General features: G+C 40.8%; 1 protein-coding gene across 6 annotated transcripts in view; it reads right to left on the bottom strand.

Annotated features, from left to right (window-relative positions):
* LOC143040321 (uncharacterized) overlaps positions 1 to 16,263 on the bottom strand; it is a 72,797-nt gene that overhangs the window by 28,994 nt on the left and 27,540 nt on the right. For all 6 annotated transcript variants that reach the window (XM_076211221.1, XM_076211220.1, XM_076211219.1 and 3 more), the window contains 4 exons: positions 9,799 to 9,952; positions 9,516 to 9,628; positions 5,545 to 5,682; positions 3,996 to 4,055 (listed from right to left, as the gene is read on the bottom strand). In XM_076211221.1, coding sequence (XP_076067336.1) covers positions 3,996 to 4,055; positions 5,545 to 5,682; positions 9,516 to 9,628; positions 9,799 to 9,952 — 465 coding nt within the window. The remainder of the gene's footprint in view (positions 1 to 3,995; positions 4,056 to 5,544; positions 5,683 to 9,515; positions 9,629 to 9,798; positions 9,953 to 16,263) is intronic.

The following is a 16,263-nucleotide window of genomic DNA, read 5'->3' as shown; positions in this document are numbered from 1 at the left end:
AAGAGGCAGATAGGAAAATTTTAAATGTGTTTGAGATGAAATGCCTGAAAGGTATGGTAGGGGTCACAAGGTAGGATAGGGTGAGAAATAAGGTGAGGAGGAGAGTGGGGATGGAAAAGGAGATGGCAGATAAGGTTGATGAAAGAGAATTGGGATGTTTTGGACACATGAAAAGAATGAAGAAAGATTATTAAAAGAGGTGTGGAAGGCAGAGGGGACAACCGAGGATGAGATGGATGGATGGGGTGAAAGGGGTGTTGAGAAGAAGGAGGATGTCTGTTGAGCAAGGAAGGGAGAAGGCAGGAGATAGAGTGACTGGAGAATGGGTGTGTATAGATGATACCATGATGCAAGGATGGGAGGGGATGGGTGGTTAGGGAGTGGTTATGTGTGAATGATATTTTGACACAGCACAAAGGGATTTCTCCCTGTCTTCTATTTTTCCTCATGAAGAGATGGGGGGGGCGGTTGTTGTTGAGTAAATGAAGTGGCCTTGCTGTTGATGTGCCCTGTCTTGCTGCATTGCTTCTGACCCAGGGCAGTGGGTGGGATACAGAGATGACCCATCGTCTATGAGGAGCTAAGGTGAGATGGAGGAGAGGGTGGTGGATAGGAGTGGAATGGGTGGGAATGAAATGGGTGGGAGTGGGTATATGTCTTTTGAATTTGGCTATCTCCCTGGTAAGGGGGAAAAGCCCCTGGTATATATCATGTTTTTTGTCCGTCAACGCGATGAAGACCATCAACACATCTCATGGTGGGGGTGAAGATATGATGATAAGGATGGTGATGATGATGCCAATTTTGGAGAATGACCTTGGGCATATGGAGCTGATGTGGTGTGACAATTTCCCCGTGCATCCGTAAGTGGCTAGTAAGGCCAATTTGAGGCTGGAACATTCTTGGGCAGTGTGAGCAAGGGATGGTGGTGATAAACACTAGTGCAGCGTGGCCTTTCCTGACATGTCTGCGCTGCACCTCTGCTGCAGTCTTGTTCTCATCACAGGCTTTGGTACCACACTTGACGGCTCCACGCCACTTGTCTCTTTCTTGAGCCACTTGCTCCCAGATGGTGTGTTTGATTCCTAAAGCCTTGAGGGAGACCTTCAGGGTGTCTTTGGAGTGCTTTTTCTGTCCTCCTTGAGAGAGTTTACCTTCTAAAAGTTCTCCAAACAACATTATTTTTGGGACTGCATCAGGATGGTGTGGACACTGGGCAGGTCTGCACGGGCGAGGACCTTAGTGTTGGGAATCTTTTCCAGCCACTTGATGCTGAGAATCCTCCTGAGGCAAGTGGTGTGGAAGTGGCTCAACTTCCTTGCACGCCGCTGATAGATTGTCCATGTTTTGCAGCCATAGAGAAAGGTGGTGAGGACTGCAGCTCAGTATACCTTGATTTTGGTTTTGGCTGTGATGCCTCTCCAACTCCAGACATTTTTGTTGAGTCTGCCAAAAGCGGCACTCACTTTAGCAAGTCTGGCGTTCTGCTCATTGTCCATGGTGACAGATCTTGAGAGGGTACTGCCGAGATAGGAGAATTTGTCCACCACATTCAAGCTCTGTCTGTTGATGGTGATGTTGGGCTCAATATATGGGTTTCCTGGTGCTGGCTGGTGCATGACTTCAGCCTTCTTAGTACTGATCGTCAGGCCGAATTTGTTGCAGGCCTCCGTGAACTTGTAAACATTGTGCTACATGTTGGCTTCTGAGGCAGTGTTGAGAGTGCAGTCATCAGGAAAGAGGAAATTGCTGATGGTGTTAACCTTCACCTTGGTTTTCTCTTTGAGCCTCCTGAGGTTGAAGAGTGAGCCGTTGGTGGGGTCTTTGATATCATATACCTATATATATATATATATATATATATATATATATATATATATATATATATATATATATACATACAGTGCTTGATAAGGAAGTACGAACGGTTAGCGAGAATGAGTGATGAGGAGAATGAATGAGTCATAAATCAATAAACAAAAGCTCACTTCGTACCTCTAATACTTTGATGGGTGGCCTTTACATGCAAGGATCTCACGAAGGCAGTTTGGAATGGGAGTGGTGTACTTGGCAAGATGTGCAGGGGTTATACTAGCCCAGGATTGGCGAATGGCTGCCTCGAGCTTGGGCACAGAGCTTGTATCTTTACCCTGCAGGTCTTGTTTAATGTGGTTCCACAGGTTTTCTATTAGGTTTATGTCAGGACTTTTGCCTGGCCAGTCTGCTATGTAAGGTATATGACAGTCTTTAAGCCACTGAGTAACACTACGAGCAGTGTGGGCTGGGGTGTGATCTTGTTGAAAGATGTTAGCACCTGAGCTATTAAAAGAATCCTCCAGGTGGTCATTTAAGAGTTCACAATAAACATATTGGTTCACTTTTACATTTTTCGGTAGTACAACAAGGCTCCCAAGTCCTCTTCCACTAAAACTTCCCCATACCATGAGAGAATCAGGGCGTTTCACCGTTTGTTGAACGTACCGGGGGTCAAGAGGGTCGCTACCCGCACGCCGATACAGGTTTCCACCCCTATTGCCAGTCACAGTAAAGGTGGACTCATCGGTCCAGAGAATATCCAGCCACTTGTCATCATCCCACTGAAGATATTTCTTGCAAAACTCAACCCTACGGTGCATCTGGTTAAGAGTGAGATGAGGCTTCTTCACCAGGCAGTGGCTTCTGTACCCAAGGTCATGAATGCGGCGGGTAACTGTTCGCACACTAACCTCCCCAAAGAGTTCCAGATTACTTTCTTTTATTTTTCTGGTGCTAACACTTGGATTATGGTCTAACTGTCTCTTGATAACATTAGTAGCACGAGTGTATGTCTTTTTGGGGTACTTTTTCCTTGGTTTGTAACCGGGTGTGTCACAGCCACCTTCCTTCTTAACCTCTTCACTCCGGGGCACATCGCACGTCTGGCAGCATTAGCTGCCCGACGTGCGATGTTGCGTCATAATAATCGCATTATAAAAAATAAAGTCAGTGCTCAATCGTTCATTCTCTTTCACCCATGTATTTTGATAACCATAGAAAATTGATGAAGCCAGTTTAGAGAGAATGGAAATTACGTAGGTACGACTACAATAAATATAATCAAGATGGCAACGTTGGCATCATCGAGTACCCACTTGCTCCTCGTGCTGCCTACGTAGGCGTCACCGTATGGAAGTGGTTAAAAATGGCAACCCACTTGCACACAGACGTCTTGCCAACCCCAACCTGCTCTATTATTTTATTTGTTTGGTGACCAATCTGGGTTATTGTCTCTTGTGATAAATACTTGTTCTTGCCCATATTAAGGCAAGAAAGCACCTCTGTCTGCAAAAAACACTTACCGCCTACGTGGCGTCACCAGAACACTCATGGAACAAAAAGCCTGCCCACGAAGGCTAAGAGGCAACTGAGGGATGATTGATAGCATGCGTCATAAACCCTACCCTTAGCTCTGCCCACTTGTCCGTTTGCACTTCCTGGTCCAAATCATTTACCCCCCTGCTAGGGTCTTTCCATTTTGGACAAAGAGGTACAAACGGTGGCGGCCCTGTCCATACTTTCTTGTCGAGTACTGTATGTATATGTATATATATATATATATATATATATATATATATATATGTATGTATATATACATATATATATATATATATATATATATATATAATATTTATATATACATTTCCTTCCTTTACCATCTCTGCCTAACTTGCCTCTTTGCACTGTTCTCATTTCCTTCCAAAATATATTTTTATTCTTTTCAAAATTCTCAGTCTAACAGCTATCTTATCAGACATCTGCACTTCTTTTGGCCTCCATAACATTATACTTTGCTTCCTCTCCCTTTATTCTATACCTTTCACAAACTCCCTCATTTTTTCTTTGCAACCACTCCTCATAATATGAACACCTCTTTTGTGCCACTGCCATTCACCTCTTTATTCTTCCATTCACTGAATTTCCTTCTATTCCCACCCATCCTTCTCATAAAAACTTACTTCCTCACGGAGCATTGCTGCTTCTTCTCGTAGTCGCTTCTTCTCAGCCTCATCCAATTCCTGTGCAAATATTTAAAACCATTAATAAGAATAATGATGGTAACAAAAATAATAATACAGAAAAAAATAATAGAAATAATTGTTGCCTTGACTTTCACTTTGTGGACTAACAGTGGCTAGCAACAGTCATCAGGACCTCTGAAAGATCTCTCAGGTAAGAAACTTTGGACTGTTATCACTGTCGTCTTGGTGTGAGACTGTTCCTATGTCATTGATTGAAAGTAGATGGAACAAGAGAACAGTCACCAGTTGTCTGCTCTCCATGCATGAAAAGGTGTAGGGGGTGATGAAGGTGAGGGAGTTGACAGGTTCTGAAAATGGGTCTGTCATCCATCTCGCAGGACCACCACAACTAGGTACCCATCATTGGTCCCTATCTAACATTACTTCACACAAACTTAAAAAGAAATGAAATAAGAGAGGCAAAAGGATATAACACTAAGGAATTATGTGTGACTTTGGTCCATAGAGGTGCTTCAAAAAAGTCCCTAAAGTACTAATTGTATATTAACAAGCATTCCATACTCCTGGTAGGATGTTTTGCTCACTAAACCATTATCTACTTGATGAATCTTTAACCAGTGATGTGTCATACTAGGATCAAAAGTTTTGTTTTAACAAGGAGTTTCTTTTGACATTTCTGTCAACATTTGGATTCACTGTGATATTTCTTGTGTGTGTGTGTGAATAGTGAGTTTGTCACATGTGGATACCAAGATAGTGTGATTTTATTTACTGGAGGTAGATGCTCTCTGTACCACTGGATGCTTTAAAGATTCATGGTTGTCTGGACTGAGTAATATATATAATCAAAGATTTCTGGGCTGACCATTGTTCCAGTTACTGGACTAGATTAGTGTCATGCCACCAGAAGCCTTTACAAAGAGTAACATGGATAAATAGGCAAAGGAAATTTGAGTACCTCTCGTGGGGTGACAAAAAAAGAAAAAAAAAAAAAGAAAAAAAAAAGAAAAAAAAAGATATATATATATATATATATATATATATATATATATATATATATATATATATATATATATCACTCCCACCCATTTTATTTCCCATATATTACACTCCCCTCCACCCTCCTATCTTAGCACCTCCTGGATGACGGGTCATCCCTGCATCCTGTCCACTGCCCTGGGTCAGAAGCAGTGTCGCAAGACACAGCACATCCACAGCAATGAAGTGGCCTTGCTGTAGATGTGCTGTGTCTTGCGACACTGCTTCTGACCCAGGGCAGTGGACAGGATGCAGGGATGACCCGTCATTCAGGAGGTGCTAAGATGAGAGGGAGGGAGGAGGGTGGAGGGGAGTGGAATATATGGGAAATGAAATGGGTGGGAGTGATTTCTATGCCTTTTTCTTTTTGGCTACCCCCTGTGCAAGGGGGAAAAAGCCTTTGGTATATGTAAGTATGTATGTATGTATATATATATATATATATATATATATATATATATATATATTTAAAAACATAAAACCATACCTTGAGCCCTCCTGGGGCATTTGCCTCTGCTTGTGCCATTTGCATCTGGTTTTCTCGCTTTTGCATATCCAGGCATCGGTGTCTATACAATGCAGTCTCCTCCTGGGCTCTTTGAAGCTCCATCTCTAGATTTTCCACCTAACATGAATCAGAAATAAATCAGGAGACTTATATAATCTGGTTAAAAAGGAAAATAAAGGTGAAAAAAATGTAGGAGAGAGTCAAGGAGGATGTGCTTATAAGAAGGAGACAAATGAGAGATAGGGATAAAGATAATATACCCATAAGAACCCGGAAACAACAGACACTGAAGCAATGGACTTCGGTAACCACAGATGAATTCTGGAAAATAAAGATTTCAATAGACATCGTTTGGACACTGTATGTTACCATCTACATCGTATATGTAGAAATAAGTAAGGAAATAAGTTTTTCTCTAATAACAAGCCATGTCCTGAACTGCCAACACTTACCAGTTGACCGACAAGTAAGTAACATATTTGGACCGACAAGTAATTCAAAATGACTGACAAGCAGCATGTATAATTTTCACAAAAAAAAAAAAAAAAAAAAAAAAAAAAAAAAAAAAGCATTATATTAATTTATATGCAGCTTGTCGATCATTTTGAGTTACTAGTTGGTCCTTGTTGGTTGACTCATAAGCGTCAGCAGTTCAGGACAGGGGCTTGTTGGCAGAGAAAAATTTATTTCTTTACTTGTTTCATATGTGATGTCCCCAACTGGAGTATTTCTGCATGTTATTTTGGGGTTAAAATCTGCTCAGCAGCATGCAGCTGATACTTTAGGGTCTATATGGGGCACCCCTATGGACCAGAGCCACACATCATTTAGTCTATGATAAAAGGAAATCTCTATAGAGAACTGATGCTACTTTATTATACTGTGACTGTCTCTCCATTATGCTATCTCCCCACTCTAAATACTGTCTTGTACCACTTCTCTGAATATTCATTTCTTTTTTTGCCAAACCCTGTGGTAAAGGAGAAAGATTACTGCCACAAGAGTAAGAAGAAGATGGACAGAGTATTTTAGGGAGTTGCTAAATGTGAAGGAGGATGGGTGGAGGAAAAAGTAGTTGCAGTGGGAAACACTAAGAAAATAAAAGTGATGAATGAGGAAAATGGAAGAGTGATTAAAATGATGAGAGCAGGTAAGTCACCTGGGTTGGATGGGTGTATGTGGAGTGTCTAAAATAGGGAGGTACAGTGATGGACTGGCTGGTGAGATTGTTTAATGTTTGTCTAAAAAAGAGGATAGAGTGCCAGAGGACTGGAGGAGTGCCTTTATAGTTCTGCTTTACAAGGGAAAAAGGGACAAGTGTGAGTGTAGTTGTTTCAGAGGGATCAGTTTGTCGAGTGCAGTTGGGAAGGCTTATTGGAGGGTTTTGACTGAAAGGATTAGGAGAGGAACAGAGTGAGTAATTGAGTAATTGGTGAGGAACAGTGTGGGTTTAGGAAAGAGGTTGTGCTGATCAGATTTTTGTGGTAAGGCAGATATGTTTTTTGGGCCTTTATGGATTTGGAAAAGGCTTATGACAGGGTACACAGGAAAGCACTGAGGGAAGTATTGCAGATATATGGGATAGGGGGAAAGCTGTTAAGAGCAGTCAAGAGTTTTTACAAGAGTAGTAGAGCTTGTATTAGAATCAGAAATGGAGAGAGAGAGTAGATAAAGGTGGGCCTTCACTAGGGATGTGTTATGTCACTTTGGCTGTTCAATTTATACATGGATGGAGTGGTGCATGAGGTAAATGCAAGGGTAATAGGCCAGGGATTGGAGATGGTTAAAGAAAATGGAGAAAAACGGGAGATAAGCCAGTTGTTGTTTACTGACGACACAGCGCTTATAGCAGGACCAGAGGAGGGATTAAGTAGTGACAGAGTTTGGGAAGGTGTGCAAAAGAAGGAAGTTGAAGATCTGGGTAAAAGTAAGATGAGATATACAAGGGGAGAGGATGGCAGCAAATTAGATGTGAGTATTAAGGGAGAGAGACTGGAGGATACCACATTTGTCCCATTTTCCTTAGTAAAGTGAAACTGCACAGGCATTCCTTAGTCCCAGTCCTCTGGCACTTTCCCCTCCCTTAGACACACATTAAACAACCTCACTAGCCAGTCCACTATAACTGTACCTTCCTTTTTCAGACACTCTGCATGACACCTATCCAACCCAGGTGTCTTACTGGCTCTCAATTTCAAAGCACTTTGTACATACATACATATACCAAGGCTTTTTCCCCCTTCCAAGGGAGGTAGCCAAAAAGGGAAAGGCATAAAAACACTCCCACCCATTTCATCCCTAAATACACTCCACACCCCTCCCACCCTTCCTCTCATCTGAGCACCTCCAGGATGACGGGTCATCCCTGCACCCTGCCCACCGCCCTGGGTCAGAAGCAGTGTCGCAAGACACAGTACATCCACAGCAAGGCCGCTTCATTTAATCGGCGACCCCCCCTCTCCGTCCCCCTTTGCATATAAGGCGAGGACGGGGAGAAATCCCTTCGGGCTGCGTCAAAATTTACTCACACATACTACCCCCCCCCCCCCCCCCCCCCCCCCGCCCATTCCTCCTCATGCAGTCACAACATCATCCATATACAACCATTCTCCACTCACCTCTGTCTTCCGTCCTCTCCCTTCCTTCCTCAACAGACATTCCCCTCTTCCCCAAAGCCCCCTTCACCCCATCCATCCACCTCATCCTAGGACGTCCCCTCATGTTCACTCCCTCCACATCTGCCTTCCATACCTCTTTTACTAGTCTTTCTTCACTCATTCTTTCCATGTGTCCAAACCATCCTAATATTCTTTCATCAACCCTATCTCCCAAATCCTTTTTCACCCCTGTTCTCCTCCTCACCTCCTCATTTCTCACTCTATCCAGCCTAGTAACCCCCACCATACTTCTCAGACACCTCATCTCAAACACATTCAAACTCCTTCTCTCTTCTTCTCTTATGTTCTCTTTGTACTTCATCTTTTCTTATATCTCTTACATTTTCTTTTCCCATCACATCACTGTCATTTTCTTAGTGCTTTTCACTGCCACAGTTCCCCCCTTGTAGCTTTAATATGTTTCCTGAGTTCTATTTTGCAACCAATCCCTAAATGCTTGTTTCTTTCCTTCAATTACTATCTTCTCTTCATGATCCCACCACTCACTACCCATCCTTATTAGAAAGAAAGAAATAAAGACATGAACAAAATAGAGAAGATTCTGAGAGCAGCAAGTAAAATGGTTCTAGATCCTGTTGATAAATCATATTAGACAAAATATACTGGGGCTGCCAACATTCAAGCAGGGAAGAAAGGTGATCTATAGCAGTAGTTAAAGCTATGAAACATGTGGACATATTTGATAAAAGGACCTCAGTGTGGGAACACAGAGAATCAGAGGCCATGAGATGAAATTTAAAAAGATAATGAATGACATTAAGAAATACAATTCCATACAGAGTAATTGATTTATAACATAGTTTGGATACCTCCCTTATAAGGGGTAAGAAGCCTTTTCATATATTGATAGATAGTTTGGATGAAGAATTTGAAGAGCCAAATAATATGGGTCAATTCAAAGTCAGAATTGACCATTGGGAACAGAGAGATGAGACACTACGAGTATAACTTATCCTGTATACTACAACTACATAAATACAAAAATGCTGAAATAGAAGAATGGATAATACGACAAGCTATTTCATGAGGCTGATGATAATGAAAGGAATATAGTGTAGATGCAACATTACAAATCTTTATCCAAAAGAAATAAATTGAATATATAAAATGATTAGTTGGATTCTTCTACACCCTTGCTCATATCTTTGATATCCTCATAGATCAGGATAGTGCAAATTTACTGAAGAAATATGTATTCATAAAAACATGACTAATCTATGAAACTAGCCTTTGCAAGACTAGGAGGAGCCATAAAGTATTTTACGTTCCCACCTGGTTTCTGGTGTCTTGCAGCTCCTGAAGGAGGGTACCTGAAGTATCCTGTTCCACTTTAAGTTTCTCCTTAAGTTTCTTCATGTCTTCCATGTCAGGTACAAGGGGTGATTCTAGAATAATTAAAGAAAAAATACTACAATTAGGTAAATACATATGCACAAATAAAAATTTGAAGATGCTAGGTATGATGATTGGAGAGTAAGAAACAGGACCTCTCAACCATTGCTCCTTTCTTGTATACTACAGTTAGGTAAATACACACAAAGCAAGATGCACTCACCATTAACAGGACTTGCTTCTGCAGACCTGACAACATTTTGTACTCCTTGTCTTGCCTGCCTTAATTGTGTGCGAAGTTCATTTACAGAGCTCAAGAGCTCAAACCTCTCTAGTTGCAAACGCTCCTGGTCTCCTCTTGCTGTTGACAGGTCACACTGAATTACAAAAACACTGAATGAATTCATTGCCATAGGAACACATTATATAAATACACTTTATACCATCTATCCACAGGTAAAAATAAATGTCTCCACTGGGGTATTGCCGGTAAATCTATATGCAGTCAATACATTTGGGATTTTATTGGCTATGGATCAGCTTCATACAGTATTCTTTTATGTTTGAAGACAAAGTTCCACTTATAAAGAAATGCTAAGCATTTTTTAAAACTTTTACTATCTCTTAAGCGGCCTCGCTGTGGATGTACTGTGTCTTGCGACACTGCTTCTGACCCAGGGCGGTGGGCAGGGTGCAGGGATGACCCGTCATCCAGGAGGTGCTCAGATGAGAGGAAGGGTGGGAGGGGTGTGGAGTGTATTTAGGGATGAAATGGGTGGGAGTGTTTTTATGCCTTTCCCTTTTTGGCTACCTCCCTTGGAAGGGGGAAAAAGCCTTGGTATATGTATGTACTATCTCTTGCTGTTCTTAAATATCAAGGTACTGCTCCTAGGTTTTTTCCACTAAGTACTTCTCCCACAGTGTCAAAGCAGGTTTGACTCAGCCACCTCCTTGCAAGGGAGAAGAGGCTATTTGTATATATATATATATATATATATATATATATATATATATATATATATATATATATATATATATATATATATATGGGTAACCCCTGATAATTGTGGGTTTGCTTTTTGTGATCTGAACATTTCTGGTTTTTCCCTCAAACCTCCCTTCAAAACTTCTAAAATAGTAAGATCTAGTTTGGCAAGTTTAGGAAGTATTTCTCACCACACAACCTCAAGATAAAGGAGAAATCCAGATATGATGATTATGATTTAGCAGCAATATTTCCTAATGCCATCAAGAGGATCAACAATGAGACAGGGCTATACTGGAAGAAAAAGCCTGCTAGTAGTCAAAGATCACTGCACCTTGATGCTGGGTGGTCAGACATTTCTGGAAATTTGTTGCTTGCAGCAATCTCATTCCCCTAACCCCTAGGGAGGGAGGGAGGGAGGGAGGGAGGGAGGGAAAGAGGGTTAGCTAAATCAAAACATGTCTAAACTCTTTATGGGAGAAAAATACAGAGTGAATTTAAAATAAAAAGAATTATTTGGTTTAATACCATCTTTTTTTTTTTTTTTTAAGGAAGGGCTAGGATGATATCTCAACTTTTTGAGACAGGGCTTTAATGTACTATGCTCTTCCTACAAACTTGCTTTGCTGTCAGATAGTCTTGAACTGCCTCCACTCCTGACCACTTGCCCAAGCAATGTTGCTCTAAGTCATTCAGTCAGCAAGTTTCCCAAGAGAAAAATAAAAAGAAAGGAACAAAGAAAAAGAAAAAAAGTTCTTACTGTTACTTAAATAAAGGCATTAAAGGTCAGAGTGCAATATATGAAATAATTTTTCTAAACCACCCACTCCCTTTTATAAATAGTTTTGTAAACTATCCCTGTCAATTCCACCATTGTAGTAGTCATATTCTGATTAAAATATGTGCTTAAAGAGTGGATTTGTGAAGATTTCCAAAGATTCCTGTGATGTGCAGCTATTCATTATGCATTGGTGGAAAGTTGTAGAAGTCAACATTGTATTACACCTCAGAAGTGATTATAGTGTACATACTTGTGGTTTCTATTGAAAAATGTCACAGAATTTAATTGAATCTGAAGAAGAACAGTTGAAGTTTATTATCTGCCCAGCCATATATGTTTGGACCCATAATATGACACTAAATGTCCATAGTAGTGAAGAAAGTGGGGAGGAACAGGATCAGGAAGAGGAAAACCAGGGATACAGGGAAGAAAAAATAGGAAATACTGACTGGTAAGTCTAGGGATAGGCTAGACCTAAGGTGAAAGTAGATCATCTTATCCTTAGTGTTCTTTGTGTAAGCTGTCATGCACATTTTGTGAATCTGCACTGATTATGAATATTTGTTGAAATATGTAGCACCAAAAAAACAGGCTTGTGTTTTGATTTTTTTCTGTTGTCATATTTTTTTTTTGAGATGGTTAAAGAAAATGGAGAAAAATGGGAAATTAGCCAGTTGTTGTGTTGTTTGCTGATGACACTGTGCTTGTAGTGGGTTCAAAGGAGGGATTAAGGAAGTTATTGGCAGAGTTTGGGAAGGTATGCAAAACAAGGAAGTTGAAGATAAATGTGGGTAAAAGTAAAGTGATGAGATGTACAAGGGGAGAGGATGGCAACAAATTGGAAGTATTAAGGGAGAGAGATTGGAAGAAGTGGATAGTTTTAGATATTTGTATGCAAATGTGGCAGGAAGGGGAGTGGTGGAGATAGAATGTAGATTGAGAGAAGCAAGTCAAATGCCTTGGGGGATTAAAAAGTGTAATGAGAAATAGACATTTGGGAATGGATGTTAAGAGGAGATTGTATGAAGGAATGATTGTGCCGACAGCACTGTATAGAGCAGAAACATGGAACATAAGAGAGGAAGATTTTAAATATGTTTGAGATGAAATGCCCAAAAAGTATGGTAGGGGTTACTAGGCTGGAAAGAGTGAGAAATGAGGAAGTGAAGAGAATGGGGGTGGAAAGAAAGTTGGGAGATAGGGTTGATGAAAGAATATTGGGATAGTTTGGACACATGGAAAGAATGAGTGAAGAACGATTAGTAAGAGGTGTTGAAAGCAAAGATGGAAGGAGTAAGCATGAGGGGGTGACCAAGGATGAAATGGATGGGGTAAAGAGGGCACTGGGAAAGAGGGGAATGTCTGTGGAGGATGGAAGGTGTGAGTGGAGAATGGTTGTGTATGGATGATGCTGTGATGAATGGAAGGGTGTGGGTGATGATGGGGGGTGAGGGAGTATATGTGAATGATATTTTGATGCAGCCCATAGGGATTTCTCCTTGTCTTCTCTTTTTCTGCAAAAAGGGAAGGAGAGTAGGGTTGCCAATTAAATGGAACCACCTTGCTGTGTCTTGCTACCTTGCTTTTCTGACCCAGGGCAGTGGGCGAGATGCAGGGATGACCCGTCATCCAGGAAGAACCAAGAAAAGAGGGAGGGAGGGATGGTGAATGGGAGTGGAGTATGTGGGGATGAAATGGGTGGGAATAGATTTATGCCTATGACTTTGGCTATCTCCCTTGTAAGAAGGAAAATGCCCATGGAATATATATGCTTTTTCATTTTTACTGAATTTATGTAATCTGGTTATGCTAAAATAAAAAATGATTATGGTTTTCGTGAATCAACTCAGATTATTGAATTACACTCCTCCCTCGATTTAAGAACACTCTATATACGAATTTTTGCTATAACGAACAAAAAAATGTTGTCCCAAAAATCGAAATACGAACTAAGAATTCGCCATAACAAATAAAATCCTGTTGAAAAAAATTACTGTATTTTTAAATCATAAATATTAAAAAGAAAATTATTTTTACATCATATTAAACAAAAAACAACAACTGCCATATGTCCAGGTAAAAAAAAAATAATGTGAAAATAGATACGTACATTTGTTATTGTTTTCAAAACAATGCCGTGTACTGGTCAGTCTACTCGCTCGGTCTTGGTTAATCGTGGATTATTAGCATTATTTCAAGTGACATTATGCCTCCTAAGCATCCAGGAAGCCCTATCAAGGATGGTGACAAGCCTAAGAGGGTTAAGAAAGCAATATCTCTAGATACTAAGTTGTCTGTACTAAAGAAAAGTGACGAAGGAATGAGAGTGAAGGACATCGCAAATTAGTTTGGCTTGTGATGACTTTATAGGGACATGAAATTTGTTTGTAAGAACCTATCTCGCATAATATAATGGGTTTATATGGGAAAAAAGTGCTCAATTTAAGTATATTCGATATACGAACGGTTTTTCAAGAACGTAACTAGTTTGTAAATAGAGGGAGGAGTGTACACTAAAGATTGTAAAAGCAATGTCTTCATTCAAAATACTGATTTTTTTATAATGACTTATTATCAAAGTTATAAGATAAAGTTAATAATGATTAAGCATTATAATACTGTTTTTATTAAAAAAAAAAAAAAAAAAAAAGCAGGAATATACCCCGTCTGGGGTATTGGCTGCTTGTTATTGTGGCAAAGTAGCATGCAGTTGATACTTTAGGGTCTATATGGGGCACCCCTATGGACCAGAGCCACACATCATTTTGTCTATGATAGAGGAAAACTCTTCATAGAGAAATGATGACACTTTTATACTATGACTGTCCCTCTGTTATGCTGTCCCCCAACCCCTTATTGCTGTCCTGTACCATTTCTCTGAGTATTCATTTTCTGCTGTGGGGGAAAAGAATACTGCCACCAAGTATTTCCACTTGGATCGTAAGAGGCAAGAAGAAAGGGACAGGGAAAGGGACTAGGCATCCTTCTCCTTGTAGCCCCACAGGGGACATTCCTAAACAAAAAAGTAAAGGCATAAGAGGGTCTGGGAGTTTTCGGAACAGCACCCTAAAGTTTGGGTCTTTTAATGTGCGTGGATGTGGTACAGATGAGAGTAAAAGGGAAGAGATAGGTAGTATGTTTGTGAGAAGAAAGATGGATGTGTTGGCTTTGAGTGAAACTAAGTTGAAAGGGAAGGGTGAGTGTAAGTTTGGGAGTGTAAGTGGAAGGTTATCAGAAGTGAAGAGAGGGTGAGGAAGGGAAGGGGTGGCTATTCTAGTAAGTGAAGAGATAGGTAAACGTGTAGTGGAGTGGAAGGAGGTTTCCTCAAGGATAATGTGGATGAAGGTGAAACTGGGAGAGGAGATGTGGGTCTTTGTAAGTGCATATGGGCCTGGCAGCGAGAAGAGTGTAGAAGAAAGGGAGGCCTTTTGGATAGACTTAAATGAGTGCATAGAGGATTTAGGGAGAAATGTCAATGTAATAGTACTGGGAGACCTTAATGCTAGGGTAGGAAATGGTCCAATTGATGGAGTGGTTGGGAAATGTGGAGTTCCAGGAAAGAATCGTAGTGGAGAGTTGATGGTGGAAATGTGTCTAGAAAGAGAGTTGATGATAGCAAATACAGTGTTTCGGAAGAAAGTCAAGCATAAGTACACATGGGAGAGGGTGGTGGATGGAAGGGTGGTAGATAGAGCGTTGATGGATTATGTAGTGGTAAATAGGACTATGATAGGAAGAGTTAAGGATGTACATGTACTAAGGGGAGAGGGTGGGGGAATATCAGATAATTGTTTGGTGGAAGGTAAGTTGAGAGTGGAGGATAGATGGAGAAAGAGGAAAGGGACAAAAGTTAGGGAGGTTCTTAGAGTGAACTCTTTAAATGAAAAGGAAAAGGAGTACAAGAAGAAGCTGGAGGAGGAGTGGATGGGAGTGAAGGATAGAGTAGAGCTAGGTGTGGAGGAGGAATGGGGATGGTTCAAGGAGGGAGTCACAAAGTGTGCAAGGATGGTGTGTGGAACAAGAAGGACAGGAGGAAATAGAAGGAAGGGTAGTGAATGGTGGGATGAGGAAACAAAGAAGGTTGTAGAAGAGAAGAAGCGAGCTTTCACAGATTGGTTACAAAATAGGACGAGGGAGTCATATGAGAGGTACAAAGAAAAAAGAAGTAAAGCAAAAGGTAAAGGAGGCAAAGAGGAGAGCAGATGTGAAGTGGGGTAAGAGTATGACAGAAAATTTTGAAAGTAATAAAAAGATGTTTTGGAAAGAAATTAAGAGAGGAAGAGGAGACGAATCAAGTAGAGAAGAAAAGGTAAAAGGTGCAGATGGAGCGATGATAATGGAAGAGAAAGCAGTAAGGGGAAGATGGGCAGAATATTTTAGGGAGTTGCTAAATGTGAAGGAGGATAGGGAGGGAAAGATAGTTGCAGTGGGAAATGCTAAGAAAATAAGAGTGATAAGTGAGGAAAATGGAGGAGAAATAAGGAAGGATGAGGTGAAGGCAGTTGTTAAGATGATGAAAGCAGGTAAGGCACCTGGTTTGGATGGATGCCATGCAGAATGTCTAAAGAAAGGAGGTACAGTGATGGTGGACTGGCTGGTGAGGTTATTTAATGTTTGCTGGAGAGAGGGTAGAGTGCCGGAGGACTGGAGGAGTGCCTGTATAGTTCCACTTTACAAGGGAAAAGGGGACAAGTGTGAATGTAGTAATTTCAGAGGGATTAGCTTGCCAAGTGTAGTTGGGAAGGCTTATGGGAGGATCTTAATTGAGAGGATTAGGAGAGGAACAGAAGGAGTAATTGGTGAGGAACAGTGTGGATTTAGGACGGGTAGAGGTTGTGTAGATCAGATCTTTGTGGTAAGAAAAATATGTGAGAAAGCTATAGGAAAGGGGAAGGATGTTTTTTGGGCTTTTATGGATCTGG

This window comes from Oratosquilla oratoria, chromosome 28 (assembly GCF_046742065.1).
Source record: "Oratosquilla oratoria isolate Oo_2021 chromosome 28, ASM4674206v1, whole genome shotgun sequence".
Taxonomy (NCBI): domain Eukaryota; kingdom Metazoa; phylum Arthropoda; class Malacostraca; order Stomatopoda; family Squillidae; genus Oratosquilla; species Oratosquilla oratoria.
This window is presented reverse-complemented; position numbering and strand designations above follow the sequence as displayed.